Raw genomic sequence first — 15,487 nt, forward strand, 5'->3', positions numbered from 1 at the left:
CAGCTACCCTACGAGAGTCCAACTGCCGAAATCGACACTGGTTGCCAACACTCCGTGATAAGAAAAAGGGTGAATGTCCCAGCACATCAATGTGTAATAAACAGCACAAGTCATTATTTAATTCACGTGTTCATTCATTAAAATCAGCTACAGTAGATAGTTGTTGTACATCCTACATGCCCTTATAGTTAATCCTGACGTGACGAGAAATGCATCTACATCATACAGGGTGACCCAATTGCTGATCTGTTTTACTGTCCTCTCCTCCACCATTATGAAAGGTTTCGCGCACATCCAGGGGGAGGCGTGCCAGGCCATTTCTAGTGTTCCAGGAGAGTGTACACGCCAGACAGACATTGCGCTGCTGGCAATCGCGGAGTCGAGCGGGAAACAAAGGCCAGTGTGGAGTCATCAGAATACCGAAGGGGCTCTAGGTTCGGCGTCGGCTACAACTCAGATGCACTGAGCCATGTGAGGGAGGCGACGTTTGGCTGGTGTAATAGCGAGGGCAGTGTACAGTGTACTACATTGACGGGTCGAGCGCTGCTCCCCCCAAAACAGCCGTCTCAGTGGCCACACCAAATGGGAGGTGGCAAAGAGGGATACAGAATATAAACTGTTTTGGAAATTGATTGAAATAATTAGGGTAAATATATTAGAGAACCAGTGACATCGGCTACATCGTATTTCTACACGGCGATCGTTTACTAAGCTGAGTGAGTTTTTGACAAACATAGGCTACTGAGTAAGTATTCTTCTAATTGATCATTGCTATTAAACACCTTTACTGCTCATCGACTTAACATGGGTCTGTACAAATAACTGGCACATCAGCCAAATAATGCAGCCTAGTGATGCATCCCGCAGCTTAATGGTCGATTGCAAGGTTTTAAAGCAAGTGTTGTTTTGAGTCCGTCTTCTCCACATCTTGGCTGGGAGGGATGCTGCGTGCGCCTCTGAATGTTTTCATCATTACGTCTGACTGAATGGCAGAATACCTCATGTGTTTTGCAATTACGCAGAATCTCACCGCCTTTCGGTGCACACTGAGTCCAAAAACAGGAAATATTTCAGATTATGCTGGAGAAATGACAGACAACCTAGAGAGCCTGTACATATATGATCCACAGATGGGTTGATGGAATGATGTGTGCTAGGAGACATTTATTGCGCCTCGCGTAATGTCTGTGTATGCGTATTCTATTTTAAACAGGCTATATTTAATCACGCTTGGACATCCCACACTATTTATGTCAGCTCCTCGTCAAATCGACATTAGTGTTGCATGATGGTTGGTGGCATTCTTGTTTGGGGCATGAGGCTGCTGGGCGATGGGTGTGTGTCGGTGAGAACATGTCTCTGTCGATGATGTGCCAACGATGCTCCAACATGGCCGAGACTCACGGGGGTGGCTCCGTTGAGATATACATTGTTTTGTTGTCATTTTAGGGGTTCGTGTAGGCATGATTGCACCAATAATCCAGGAACGCACCCATCGAAATAGCGTGAGTCCCATTCCAGACTACCTCCGGTCGGATATAGCAGGCTATTCGTTGGTCACTGGAGTGCATTAGGACGGAGGGAACCAGGCATGGTGCAACACAGCATATAGTGCAGTGTCAGGGTCACTATAGGAAATACAACTGAAGCAACGCATCAGTGGACATTGAAAGACTAGGTCAGTGGGGCTCACAAAATCCAGGCCAAAGCAATATTGACAAGCATATAGGGCGTATTGTTGTGTGTTTTGTGCTATTTCTTTCAGTCCCTTTCATGGGGCTAGGGGGTTTTGGGTCACATTTATATTTCATGCCCTGGCACAGACTTTTCATATTGAATAGCTTTTCATTTTCGTGCCTGATTGGGTTATGTGTCTGATCTAATGCTGGATGTAATGTCTTTGCTTATTGACACATTCTCTTCCTAAACCCCCTTTGCTCTTCTTCTTGACATTCTCAATGATGTATAGAAGTCACATCAACAAGCTTTAGTCTGGCACATATAGTGTTCAACGCAGAGAGTTACCAGGTGTCTTAATGGATTGTGCTGAAGACCATTGGCACCTTGTTTTTCTCCACTGGTGTTTTTTTTGGGCCTCTGATTAACAGTCTGTCAGTTGTCCAGCACCGGTCATCACTTAACATGAAGACTAGTTCTTTCAGTGGGACTTTTTTGGGTGTGTGTTTTTGTTTTAGGTTTCATTTAGAACAAATTACAAACTCTTGTAAACCAGGACCTGGTGAATTAGATTAGAAGAAACTGTCAGACCTGACAGAAAACAGGATGCGTGATGTCAGCTTGACCAGAGATAATAGAATTCCAGGTCGGTTACTAATGGCAATGTCTTTATCCGTGAAACTTGCATAGATCGTTGGGATGTTCAGGAATCCTCTGTCTTCATGGTGCTGCTCTTCTCATTGTATCTGACACCATGGACATTCAGTGGCTCTGGCCTCTGGCAGGGGTGGCCGTTAATCTCTACCGAGTGTTAAAGCTGGAAACCATTTGACTCCCTCCATTGATGTCCTAAGCCCCTCCACCCATATCTCATCCAGCCTCTATCAGTTCTGTGCAGCTGACTGAAGCTTGGACAACTGACAGACAAGGAGTATTTTCCAGAAGCCCAGCCCTTACACTGCTTCTGCACAATGTGTTTTGTTTTTTTTCCATGGAGCTTTCCAAAACGAATGATATGATGTGCATATCTTTGACTGTGATATTGTGTGTGTGTGTGTGTGTGTGTGTGTGTGTGTGTGTGTGTGTGTGTGTGTGTGTGTGTGTGTGAGAGAGAGAGAGAGAGAGAGAGAGAGAGAGAGAGAGAGAGAGAGAGAGAGAGAGAGTGAGGATGTTGGGGGTGTATCCAAACAGTTAAAGCTTTTGCTATTGTGCCAGTTATATAACTAGTGAATCTCAATCTCAGTGTGTAAAAACAAGGCTCAAACCAACTGGTTGAAAGACAGAGCTGAGACTTATCTCTGGAGTGATAGCAGCTGTTTGCATACTGGGGTATGCATCTCCCTCAGCCCCCGCCAGACACAGCACAGTCCCCCTCAGTACCATACAACACCCAACACCACAGAGACGCCCGAAACATCCATCATACGCACCCTCTTCTCGAGCCTTTCTGCCGTATTTTCACTACAGCATTTCCCTTGAGCACGTGCGTATAGCTCCTATTGCAGTGTGATTTATGGAAGGCTATAAGGTGTCCTCCGTTCAAGGCATGGAGGATATGAGGCTTACAGGGGTGCCCATCTATAGTGCCCACAGGCTATTCCTGTCGGAAGAGAGCTGATGTCATCTGGATGCTCTTAGAGAGTTGTTTTTGTTTGCCGAGCCAGTGATAGTGATAGTGTTACTGCGAGTTACGAGTTGCTGTGGACAGTGCAGACAGATGTCACGTAGCTGGATTTACAGTTTCAGAGAGTTCACCCAAGGAGGTATCAGCTGTTCTCTCTCCCACAGTTCTGAAGACGTAACAACACCACCTCCTAATGAGTCATACATCAAGATCAGGGAGGGCGGGGCTGAAGCAGAGGAGCCAAAACAGTGTATCTATGCTGAGCAAAAAATCTAAACTTAACATTCTTCTTTTTGCTCCTATTTTTCATGAATTGAAAGGAAGTATATATGGTTTGTTCACACACAAAGGCTTATTTCACTCAATTTGTCTGCACAAATTTGTTCTAATCCATTGTAGTGGGCACTTCACCATGCCTCAGGTAATTATCCACCTGACAGGTGTGGCAGATGAAAACATGCTGATTGAAAAGCCTGATTATAGAACAGATTACAGATGTGCCTTGGACTGGCCACAGTGAAAGGTCACTAAGGCTATTATGTGCAGTTTTGTCACACAGCGCAAAGCCACTGATGTCATAAGTTCGGGGAGTGTGCAACTGGTGATCTGACAGCAAAAATGTCCACCAGAGCTGTGAAATTAATGTAAAGGCGAAGGGCTCATAATGTGGATTTGACCAAATTTGGGGGGCATTGAAGTCGTAGAGCTCATGAAAACAGTTTTTTGTTCTGTATAAACATTATTTTATTTTAGAATAAACAGTATTTTATTATATCCACAAAATCTATATGTACCACATTGTCGGGGTGGTTGTTTAATCACTCCACTTTCAACATCACAATCAGAAAAGATGTTAATTTCCTTTTCTGTGTTTGTTTTCATTTTGACCGCTGCCTGTGGGCGACTGTTATATCATAAGATAGGAAAGCATGTTGGGAAATTCACATGATCCATTTTAATTCCCTGAGGTTAATTTGTATAAAACGGTTATTTGTGAATGTTTGGGGTGAATGTTGTGCTTCTTCCGTAAGTAAAAAGCCTTGAGGTTAAGTAAATACTCCTTTCCTTCCACAAGGAAGCAGCTCTTTGTCTATTCTGGCATTTGCAGCATCTTGAAGGGGTTGTCATTGTCCATTTAACAAGTTGAGCCCTGACTTGGAGAGACTGTTGGGGTTAGTTTGGTCGAAAAAGGGTAAATGCAAGAGACAATGTTTTTTCCCTTGAGCTCTCTAAATTGATTTGATTCTCTAAGGGCAACACAAGGAAATGTTGGGTGGATACCTTTCTTTTCAGGTCTGAATCTTATTTATTTATTTTGGGGAAAATTAACTTGGAATCAATTTAAAACCAGTGTTTTTAAAAACTCTGTATGTTCTAATCCAGTGTTTTTCTTATGTTTGTTTAGGATAATCCCAGATTAGTCTGATTAGACTTCTCAATTTAGGGGTCAGATTAAGTAGTTCCTGTGAAAATGAGGATGAGAGTATAATCCCTTTGGATGAGGGCCAATTCTGTCTCAAGATGAAAAATTAGCAACATGTCAATTACAATCAGATGTTCAATCCATTTGACCTTGTAGCTCGTTAGCCTTCACTAAAATGTGCCACAGATCATGTTGCTGAAGGTCAGCGGCTAGAGGTCTAGCCAGTGCTTCGGTCACTGTTATGTTGACAATGTTCCATTAGCGTGCATATATAATCAGTTTCCTCAGTTGCATGTCTTGCAAGTAAGCCACGCCTCTTCTTTACCTAAGAAGATAGTCCTCACTGCTCTCACTCACTTGCAGACCTTGTAGATATGAGTGTGCATATGTGTTCCGGTATTCCTGGCATGCAACCCAGGGAGATTGCTCCGATTTTGGCCTAGCACGATCAGTTCTTTTGTGAGTGGTTCCCTGGGTGTAAAATGTGTTAACAAAGAGTGGAGATGGGAGGGAGAGGCACTCCATAAACATTTGGCACTTTGTTCTTTGGGCATGAACTTGCGACTCCTCCACCTTGGGTGGGCTGATGGATCTGCTGATCAGCTGGCTAACTCTTCCTCAGAGCCATTTCTCAAGGAAAAGAGGCCTTCTCTGTCGAACGAGCCAAACCCACAGCTATAAAACGAAATGCTACAAAAGACATCATTGTGCCATCCTCGACTTGGCCTTTGCCGTGTACATCTACCCATTTTCTGGTTGACCTCCTTTTCCTCTCCACACTGGTGTCCTGGGCCAAGGCTTTTTTCAGTATCTTATCACTACATCTAGTAGGATTTGGCATCACTGTACATTAGATCAACTGAATTCATGTGTGACTATGCTGAGATGCTATCTATCCACATTGTCTTTCTCTTCTGTATTGCAGGACTTTTGGGGGGGATTGAAATCACCTTAATAATCATTATTGTCCCGGGACAAGCTTTTACTGGCTGCTGTTGATTTTAGTATCGTTTCACATCTTTACGGTGGTGTAGCCTACTGCAATTAAAATGTACTTCCAAGTTATAAATGCACATTCCAAATCCTTACACAAACAGAAAAAAGCGTTCGACCCCTGCAATATCTCCGCACACGATTGGAGGATATTTTCATCTATTTGTTATTCTCTGTCAGATTTTTCCTGTTTGAGTTTCCTGGGATTCTCCTGTGATGTGGGCCTTGCCCATGGGTCAGCGTCAGGATTTCTGGAATCAATTTGGGAAGGAATGCAAAAGACCGTTAACAGTCATGAAATTTACATGCCTCTCATAGCTCTTTTGTTGGCTCACACACTGATGTAGGCTCAACAACTGTGTTAAAGAGAAAGAAAGAATGTCTGTTTGAGGCTTTGCAGTCAAGTGTATTATTTTAGTTTCTCTGACACAAAGTATTTTTTTATTTGTTTGAAATACATTTGCATTGGATGGTGTTGATGTTTTGACACAGTACACAATGTTAAAAATGTGAAGGTGTACGAAGGATCTTCAAGGATTGTTTAGAGCCAATCAAATGTGAAAGGAAGTTGGATACTGCTGTTTTATTGTATTTGAACACAGTGATGAAAGTCATTCCTTACCCTTTATGTCCAGGATGTCGGAGGATTTGACACAGCAGGAGAGACTCCAGGCCATAGCTGTGAGTTCCAATCTGCACGTCAACAACCTTGTTTTGGGTTGAGTTTATGAATCAGTTATAACAATGTAATATGTTATCACGCAGGTAAATAATCAGCACTTGTGTTTAAAAGGGCAACACATTCCATTACAAAACGTAATATTGGAAGCTAGGCATATAGGTCTCCACCGCAGCACTTGCTTTCCCTTGTGCTCTAATGGCTGTGTATGAAGCTATCCGCATGACAAGAAGGATGGAGAGTGAACATTAAGAAGAAGAGACTGTTCCAAGAACACTCTCTCTGTTTCCCATCTCCTGATACTATAGACGGATACCTTACCTCCGAATCCCACTAAACTATTTGCTCCTATGCATAATGTATGGAGGAGAGCAATGCTGTATCAGACAAGCATTACACAAGCAACTGTGTGTTATTGGTTCGTAAAAGTGAGGGTTAGCACATTCATATTCTGTTTCCCTTATTAATTCCCATAATATTAATTAATATGATACAATTTTATATGCATATATCTCAATATAAAGACTGCAAAATATTTGAACCAGTAGCAGGCTTAACCTATTTTCTTAGCAGTAACCATAATACATCATCTTTGGCAACATGTTTAAATATCTCAAAGGACTGAGATTATAAACAAGTCCACTCTTGAAGTATAATCTTCTGAAGCAGATGCAAAGGCAGACATTGGATTTAAAAGGAAAAAAGACAGAGTTGCAAACCAATAATACGATATTCATAGCCGATCACAGAATAGGACATTTGGATAGCGGATCTGGATATATTTTTTATATATATATAAATAAGAGGTACTGGTTCTGAAATATAACAATGTCAAACACTTCAGCCCTGGCAACAAAAGAGGTGTAAGAGCTCATGCAGAGCTCATCATCAATGGTACGTGTCTTACAAAACCTTGTGGCGTTCTATCCTTCTCAGGAGAAGAGGAAGAGGCAGACGGAGATCGAGAACAAGAGGAGGCAGCTGGAGGATGATCGCAGACAGCTCCAGCACCTCAAGGTACACAGCACAGCACAGCACAGCAGGTCACAGCACAGCACTGCACAGCACAGCACAGCACAGCACAGCACAGCACAGCACAGCACAGCACAGCACAGCACAACACAGTACACCACAGCACATCACAGCAGGCAAGTCAGCATGCAGTCCCTGTGCAGCACACAGAAACGACTCCGAGAGCCGACTCCCTTCCAAGGGCTCGTGGGGCACCATCTCCGTAATGGCCTTGTAGTTTATAGCGTGGCCTATATCTGAGGTGGTGTTGGGCGGTAATTGGGATTTGGACAGGAGGGCATTAGCAGAGGGCACACTGATGTGAACTCTGCTGAGGAGATGAATGTGCAGGCCAGGGCTGGCGTGCGCACACACACACACACACACACACACACACACACACACACACACACACACACACACACGCACACACACACACACACAGAGCACACCAACACACACAGCACACCCACCCACACACACACACACACACAGCACACCCATGACTCCGGAGCCTGGAGAAGCTCTTTTGGGCGCGCCGGCGTAATAATGATCTCGCCTCAGCCCTCTGAGGACTGATTGATCTATTTTCAGCTCCAGTGTCGAGGTCTGTTACACACGTAAAGTGATTTTGTGTGTTGTGTTTCGGTCGGCTGGGGCCCCACTGGACGTGGGTGGGGGCAGGCTGTCGTGCAGGCAGAGGCAGCAGCAGCAGCAGCAGCAGTTTCCTGTTTTCCGGGGAGGAGTCGCTCATGTCCCCAAGCCAAGGCTGCGCTGCATTGTTGTGCTGGACGACACTGGCCTGGTCCGCTCGCTGACTCTCAGCTTTTGGAAGCACATCTGGAGAGATGGCAGAGAGGGAGACTCATGTGAATGTGCTCACGTTTTCCGTAGTTAAAAGCCATCACTGAGCAACGGTCGTCGTCAACAGGCCCATGCAGATCCCCTTTAAGAGAGTCTAAACAGAGTCGTTTTTTATTCAGTGCATATTTCTGACTGCAGCTGAGGGCAACAGTGTTTCCTTAATCAAATCACACTCTCTCCATTATCTAGATGTTTTAGTCATAACGGCTTCTCATCGTCCGCAAACGATGTGATGCAGCAAACTAGGACGAAGTTAAATCAATGCAAATTCAATGAGGGGATTATAAGGAGGCAACTAAGCAGGTGGGAGTACACAAACTAGCTTCCTTTGCAGTGAACGCTACTATTTAGCATTCAGAAAAGTGTGTGTTGCTCATGGCGCTTCAGAGGTCGTATCCTTGGTAATAATGAGCTTGTTTATTTATTGCTTTAAGGCACAAAAACACAACTGCCCTTTTCATGAGGTAATGACAGCAGCTTTTGGAAACTCCTTCTTTTTAAATGCCCTGTAAGATTTACAGGACAGTATATTCCTATAGTAATCAGTTCCAGATGAATATGTTTTTTTTTTGTTGCCCGTTTCACATTACAATATACTGATGTCCGGAGCTTGCACAATTTTGCTTTCAAAGCACCAACTGATCGGCTCTGCAACTAGCCTACTTCAGGTTCCTTTGTCTGCTATTTTCTGCTACAATTGTGTGCGGGGATGTTGGATGATGTCAGCATGTCTGTCGCTTTGCCAGTGTTTCTCATGTCCTGGTTGGGGTGGGGAGCCTGGCTGCTCTTTGGCTAATGTCAAAGACACCACGGCACTCTGGGTAATGTAGTGCTGAGAGACAGCTGTCTGGAATATTAGAATATATACTGTATAACACTTTCCCTAAGTGCTGATCACAGTATATATGTACTCTTAACATTACATTAGACGGATCCATATACACAATTATGGAAGGGAAGAGTGTGTTTTTCGCTGTGTGTGTAGACAACATCATCAATCATTAATGTCTCTCTAATGCACATAATGGGGACACAGGGTGAGAGAGGCCGAACACAAAAGCAATCGACCTGTTCAAATACTCCGGCAAGCCCCTGTGCCTCCTCTGGCCGCTCATTTCCCTTGACTTCCAGCGATTACAATCTCATCGTGTCCCGGTGGAGAGCTCTTACACCGGCAGCCCAGCCACTCCAGCGGCCATTTAGCCTCTGACAGTCACGCTGGTCATGTTACACGGGGCCGCCGAGAGGCCTTCGCTCCCTGTAGGCTTTTGTCAAGCCCTGCGTGTGTTTTGTTCTAATAAGGTAAACTAGATGCAGTTGGCATTCGGTGATTCTAGGGATTCTCTCAACACTAGAGGGGAAAAAAAACGAAAGCTCTCAAAATACTGTACACTCTAATTTTATCTTTCCTCTCTCTAAACATTATGTTGTCTTCACACATCCAGGGATTTGATGCAGCAATACTATCTTTTGGACTTGTGATTAGGGACTGTGTGTGTGTGTGTGTTTGTGTGTGTGTGTGTGTGTGTGTGTGTGTGTGTGTGTGTGTGTGTGTTTGGGTAGTACGTACGTGTGTGTGTGTGTGTGTGTGTGTGCCTGTGTGAGTGCACGCGTGTGAAGAGGAAGGGGAACTCTGGCTGACTGCCTGGGTTAAGCTTGTGTCTATCATTATGTCGCACTCACTTGCACTAAGTTTGGCATGCATTAGCAGATCTGTTGAGGGAGGGGGAGAGATAGAGAGAGGGGAGAGGATGGGAGGAAGGGAGAGAGGGAGCGAGAGAGAGAGAGAGAGAGAGAGAGAGAGAGAGCAGAGTGAAAAGTTAATAGACAGTTAATGTTTTGTCAGGGGGGATAGTCAGAGCTTAGAAAGTGCACAGTGGCACTAAGAGCAAATACATCAAATGGGCTACAGCTCATCTTAGTCCAAAACCCCTGGAGGGCTTATTATCAGTCTTAAATATGCCCATTTTCAAATCAGTCTTTGTGATAATAAATGGGCCAGTCAAATAATTCAGCCAACTTTCCAAGAATTCAAGTCTCATGCTCACTGTTTTAACAGATGACCTGAGGATATATCGGAGTTGGCATTTAACTAAGGTCTGTTACAAGCCTAAACAGAGATAACAGAGAACCTTTATTCATGTTCAACTCAATTATTATGTGAACGCTGAATTTTCACCCCAGACATACAGTAGGCTAGCTTCCACAATAGAATTGTATTTCTGTTCATTTCTAAATGAAGTGTGTGATATGTAAGGGTGGGTGGTGGGTTCTAGTACTAAATGGCTTAATATAGGCAACCCTCCTCTCTTTTTTTGTACTTTTAATTTACTGTACTGTATGGTTTTGTTAAATAAATCACAGAAGGGCCACTATCTTTTCCAAATTGCAAATGTAACCTCCCTCTGCCTTCCTTTCCACAGTCCAAAGGGCTGAGGGAGAGGTGGCTGCTGGACGGAGCGCCCTCTGGTGGCGCAGAGGAAGATGAGACCCAGCAGCGCTTACGGGCCGACGAGATCAAGACCAAACTTCTGGAGCAGTCGGTTCTAAGGCAAGTAGAGCAACTCTGTGTCCTCAGAAAGTAATACAATAAAAATATGATTCAGTTTGCACCCATTACAGCCCTCTACCGCCTCTGCAATGCTCTGCATCTTTGGTTGTCCTCTCTGGAGTGTAATGATGTTAACTGCATAGTCAGCATCCCATTTAAATCTAATTTTGGTCACAGACTGGAACAGGAACTGGAGGAGCTGGAAACGGGCGTGCCCATTAAGAAAACAGCTGGAGATGTGAGTAATGCAAGCACAGCCACACAAACATGACAGATAACTTAAGTGCCTTACTTTGCATCCGGATCGTTCGGAACACGTGACACCTTAATGTGCCATTATTACTCATGATCAGTGATGTTTAATTGAGGTATTTAGCCGTGTGTATTTACCATCTCTGTGTTATTGTTTCCTCTCTTGTTTAGGCCAATGCTGTGAAAGGTGAGATTAAACATCAACTTCCACTTTTTCACCGCACCAATCAAACCCAATTGTTAACTCTCCAACTTTAGAAGACATTGAAAGATTACTTAAATATGAAATCCCCTAGAAAGCTTGTATGTTTACTGCATCTTTATGTTAACTTTTACCAATACACAAGGGACCATTTATGTCAATGGAACCATCAGGTCACGGTTATCAAAACATTTTTGATACATCATTCTGTATGGGCCTTGAGTTTGGTAGTGATATTGGTAGCGGGAAGCTACATCTAAGGCGGGGACTTTGATAAAATTGAATAAACCAATAATATACAATCAGTGTTAAATTCTGATCTATCTATCTTTAAGTAATTACCTTCCGCCTGACTCTGCCCACTTTGTATGTCTGACTTCACTCTGGCCTCTGCACTTGTACTGTCAGCAAAATATACCCTATCAAACTCACATCCTATATTTTTAAAGAACATTTCTATCATGGGACCCTGTCCTAGTATAATAGTATCACTGATCCTACCTGTTCTTTCTAAAAGCTGAATCTATTGCTGTTCTGTGACTCTACCGTGAATGGGCTAGAGATATCTGAGATTCTAGATGTAGGAGCAGGTGACACCTTGTTGGCCCAGGTAAAAATAGACATTAGATAGTTGGGCTCCCACACTGAAAGCCTCTCATCTATTTTTGTGGAGTGGTACCAGTGGGGGTGCAAGACAAAGCTTGCGGATTTAGACACAGATACTGCAGCATATGTTTTGCCAACTTAAAAAAAAGGTGTTGCTGCACACTTATCCACAGATACAACATAAGCATGTTGTGTACACTGATGATGGTGAATTGTTGTGTATTTCTGCAGTTTTCATTTCAACCTTGCCATGTCGCTGGTAAAGTCTTTTGGATCGTTACACATCGGCACCATGTGTATCAGTGTCAGTGATTATGTGTAAATAAATGTCGGTGCTGATTGACTGCTGATTGACCAGTGACTGCTTCAGTGATCAATGCTTGTTATGGATTGATTAAGATCAATGCCCATCTTGTCTGATATCACATTAAGCAGCACCTTTGTGCCTCCTCTCCTCCTCTAGTAGAAAATGGTGTTCAGCAGCCAAGTCCCAATGCCACAGGAGACCCCACTGCCAAAAAGCACATCATGGGCGTCGAGGCGAAGCTGCAGTGCACCAACCCTGACTCGGCCATCGAGAACGCCTCGGCCGAGCACCCCGTCACCATGGTGTTCATGGGCTACAAGAATGTGGAGGACGAGGCCGAGACGGAGAAGGCCCTGGGGCTGGACGGGGGCACGGTGAAGGCCGAGTTTGTGGTCATCGAGGACGGCGAGAGCAAAGCGGCCAATGAAGGCGCTAAGGAGCAGGCGCCGCCCAACGGCAGCACCGCCGAGAAGGAGAAGGGCCAGGAGGAGACCGCCGAGAAGGGAGACAAGACCGACGAGGCAAAGGAGAAAGAGAAGAAGTCTTGCAAGTGCTGCACCATCATGTGAGCAGGCTCCCTCACCCATGAGGACGAGCAGACTCTTATGGAAACAAAGCAGAACAAGCCACAATGCCACACACACACACACACACACACACATACACACACACACACAAAAAAAACTGAAGTATACTCTGTATACTTGTTATTGGTTTGGTGTCAATATGTATTTTCTTTTTTATTTTAAGTAATATTTTTCTATTTTTCTGTCGTGACATTTATATACATATATTTTAATTATATAATCTAATAAAAGTCAGTATTATTGCTTGAAGTCTGGAACAGCAGAATGTAGGAAAGAACTTCTACCTGACGTTGATCTTTCAAAAAAAAAGACAACTGCCTTTTTTACATTCATTGTAATGAGACAATGTGAACTCTCTTTGGTTATTTTTGGTTATTTAAACAAAGAAAGGACAAGATCATCTCTCTCTAAATGATTATTTATCTCTCTGTCTTGCATTCTTTATCACTACAATGAAATTATTGTTACTGTAATAATGTATCACACAATGTTGTTTGTTAATTTGTGTTTGTAATTGTTTTCTCATCCATCCCCAGGCACTGTGAGCTTTGGTACAGTCTCTGTCCTACCACATATTAATTTGCAGTCACCATAGTGCAAAGTTGTGTGTGGAACAATGTATGACTGTTAATTTGGAGAAGGATCACGAGTATCAATATTCTGCATCTTTTACCGCCTATTTTACAGCATAAACATTGTCTTTACAGCAATAATGTCAAGGGAGTGTCGGATGAGCGGCAAACAGATTATGTAGCCTGCCATTCAATCTCCCAAATTGCTGAAAACCACACAAGGACAACTCCATTGAACTGTTTTTTATTCATTTTGTGTGCAGTGGGTAGACACATGTTGTTGTTTGACGGTGGTATTGTTATTGACCTGACTGCCTTTAATTAATACTATTTGTGTCTCTTCTTTCTAAAAAAAAAAAAAATCTATATGGGAGACTGTACTAACATTTTTGTTAAGAATTATTACACAAAGCTCTAAAAAAAAAGAAAGTGCAGCAGGCTAAATTACAGGGATGTTTATTGGCATCAATGTTCCAATAACTTTTATCGTATTCTCTGTCCACACAAGACAATATCAGGGCTATAAAAATGTCTTTCACATTCCAGAACACACACAGCCAGGATGTTCCAAATGTACAGTTGTGCAGTCACAGTGATGCTACTGCTCTGATTTATGTTACTTTGTACTTGCGTGAAACACAATGTCTGTGGATTTCAAATATGTATGTCATAAGTAATATAGGTGCTTTATTGGTCTGACCAATGCCTGTTTTGGTCCATGTGTTAAATCAGGATAAATAATAAATATAATGTTTGTTTACAACAATGTTGTGAATGTGACATTAATGTATAATGATTCACTCTAGTTTTCATTTGTTTGCCTGCATTAACCTGTCAGACTCAACATGATGACTACAACATTCTGCATATTCCAAGATATTCAAAGTCGCATGCAAAGCCGCACCCCAGATTCTGCAATGGCTTCTGTCCCCATGCAGTCAAACTTCTGAATTCTTTTGATAGGCTTCTTGCCTGTCTATGGCATGGGAATTCTGTCAAATGTAGGCCTACTTAATCCAGCATTGTTATTTGTAGCTATAATTAGTCTTCTTTCAACATGTCATGTGTATTGTTTATTTACTATGCGCTACAGGTTTTATAGGCTATAGGCTATGGGGCAACTTTTTATATAGGAATTTCGTTTGTCTTGTGTATGACTTAAATTAGGCAATAAAGTAGTCTAAGTCAAGTAAGTATAGCTGTACATCTTTTTCTTTGAGCATATTGCATTTCTGATACAAATCACATCAAAACACGTATAGTCCCTACAGAGACTTCATAGCCTAAAGTCCTTCAAGTTAAAATGGCTGTTGAACAATTAGGCTACTACTAAACATCACCAAACCCACGCCCTAACTCTAGCCTACCATTTTTAACAGATAGTAGTCTAATAATTTGAGTATCCAATCGAGGGACCACCGAGTAAAGTGTGTGATGTTCCAAGAAATAACTAGGCCTGTGGACCACACAGGACTTGCAATGGGATGACGGGAAGCGATTGCCCTCTGCAGGTTGTTGTTAAATACAAAACGAACCACAACTCATACAGAGAGATAACACGCCTGCTTGATACAATGTAATTTTGACACAGTTGCTTGATACATCGAGATCACGTTCCATGGTCAAAATGCTACAAATGCTAGAGTGCCAACGTTCTAAAAGTCTAAAGTCTCACTCAAGACTTTAGAAGTTTTTTCAAGAAGTTGTATTAGCATTTTACAGTATTTACATTGTGCATATGCATCCTACCAAACGTCACTGAATTCCATCCTTTCACACATGTCATTTTGTTTGACATGTTTGATTATAGTGAACGTTAGACATATCAGGATACATCTACAATTAAAATGATGTTACCTCTAATCATTCTTGACAGCGTAGGTTTGCGTGCGAATTATTTGCCTTTTACGGCCTGAGGTGTCATATTTCCCGAACTCTCCAAACAGTCTCACTCAACTACACAAAACGTATCAAAAAACTTTTCAATAACTTTTTGGCCGCCTTTTAAGATCGATTCGTCCATTGCCCAATCATGTTTCCCTGTTTTATTTACATTTCCGCCCATTCCGCGTTCTTCCAAGTCGACCAACAAATCAGAGATCGCCTTTACATTCTCCGCCATTTTGTAAGGGTATAAGA

General features: G+C 42.9%; 1 protein-coding gene across 4 annotated transcripts; it reads left to right on the forward strand.

Annotated features, from left to right (window-relative positions):
• Nucleotides 1-349: 349 nt before the first annotated feature.
• On the forward strand, nucleotides 350-14,144 carry palm1b (paralemmin 1b). Of its 4 annotated transcripts, none has more exons than XM_062520187.1 (7): nucleotides 350-745; nucleotides 6,353-6,398; nucleotides 7,333-7,413; nucleotides 10,695-10,822; nucleotides 11,000-11,060; nucleotides 11,246-11,261; nucleotides 12,346-14,144. In XM_062520187.1, the coding sequence occupies exons 2-7, from the start codon at nucleotides 6,354-6,356 to the stop codon at nucleotides 12,756-12,758; spliced, it is 744 nt and encodes a 247-aa protein (XP_062376171.1). In that variant the 5' UTR covers nucleotides 350-745; nucleotide 6,353; the 3' UTR covers nucleotides 12,759-14,144. The 4 variants fall into 4 exon arrangements, with proteins under 4 accessions (XP_062376171.1, XP_062376180.1, XP_062376160.1 ...); XM_062520196.1 differs by lacking the exon at nucleotides 350-745 and adding an exon at nucleotides 4,585-4,594; XM_062520176.1 differs by lacking the exon at nucleotides 350-745 and having other exon boundaries at nucleotides 6,345-6,398.
• Nucleotides 14,145-15,487: the final 1,343 nt, after the last annotated feature.

The sequence above is a fragment of the Sardina pilchardus genome, chromosome 2 (genome assembly GCF_963854185.1).
Source record: "Sardina pilchardus chromosome 2, fSarPil1.1, whole genome shotgun sequence".
In the NCBI taxonomy this organism is placed as follows: Eukaryota; Metazoa; Chordata; class Actinopteri; order Clupeiformes; family Clupeidae; genus Sardina; species Sardina pilchardus.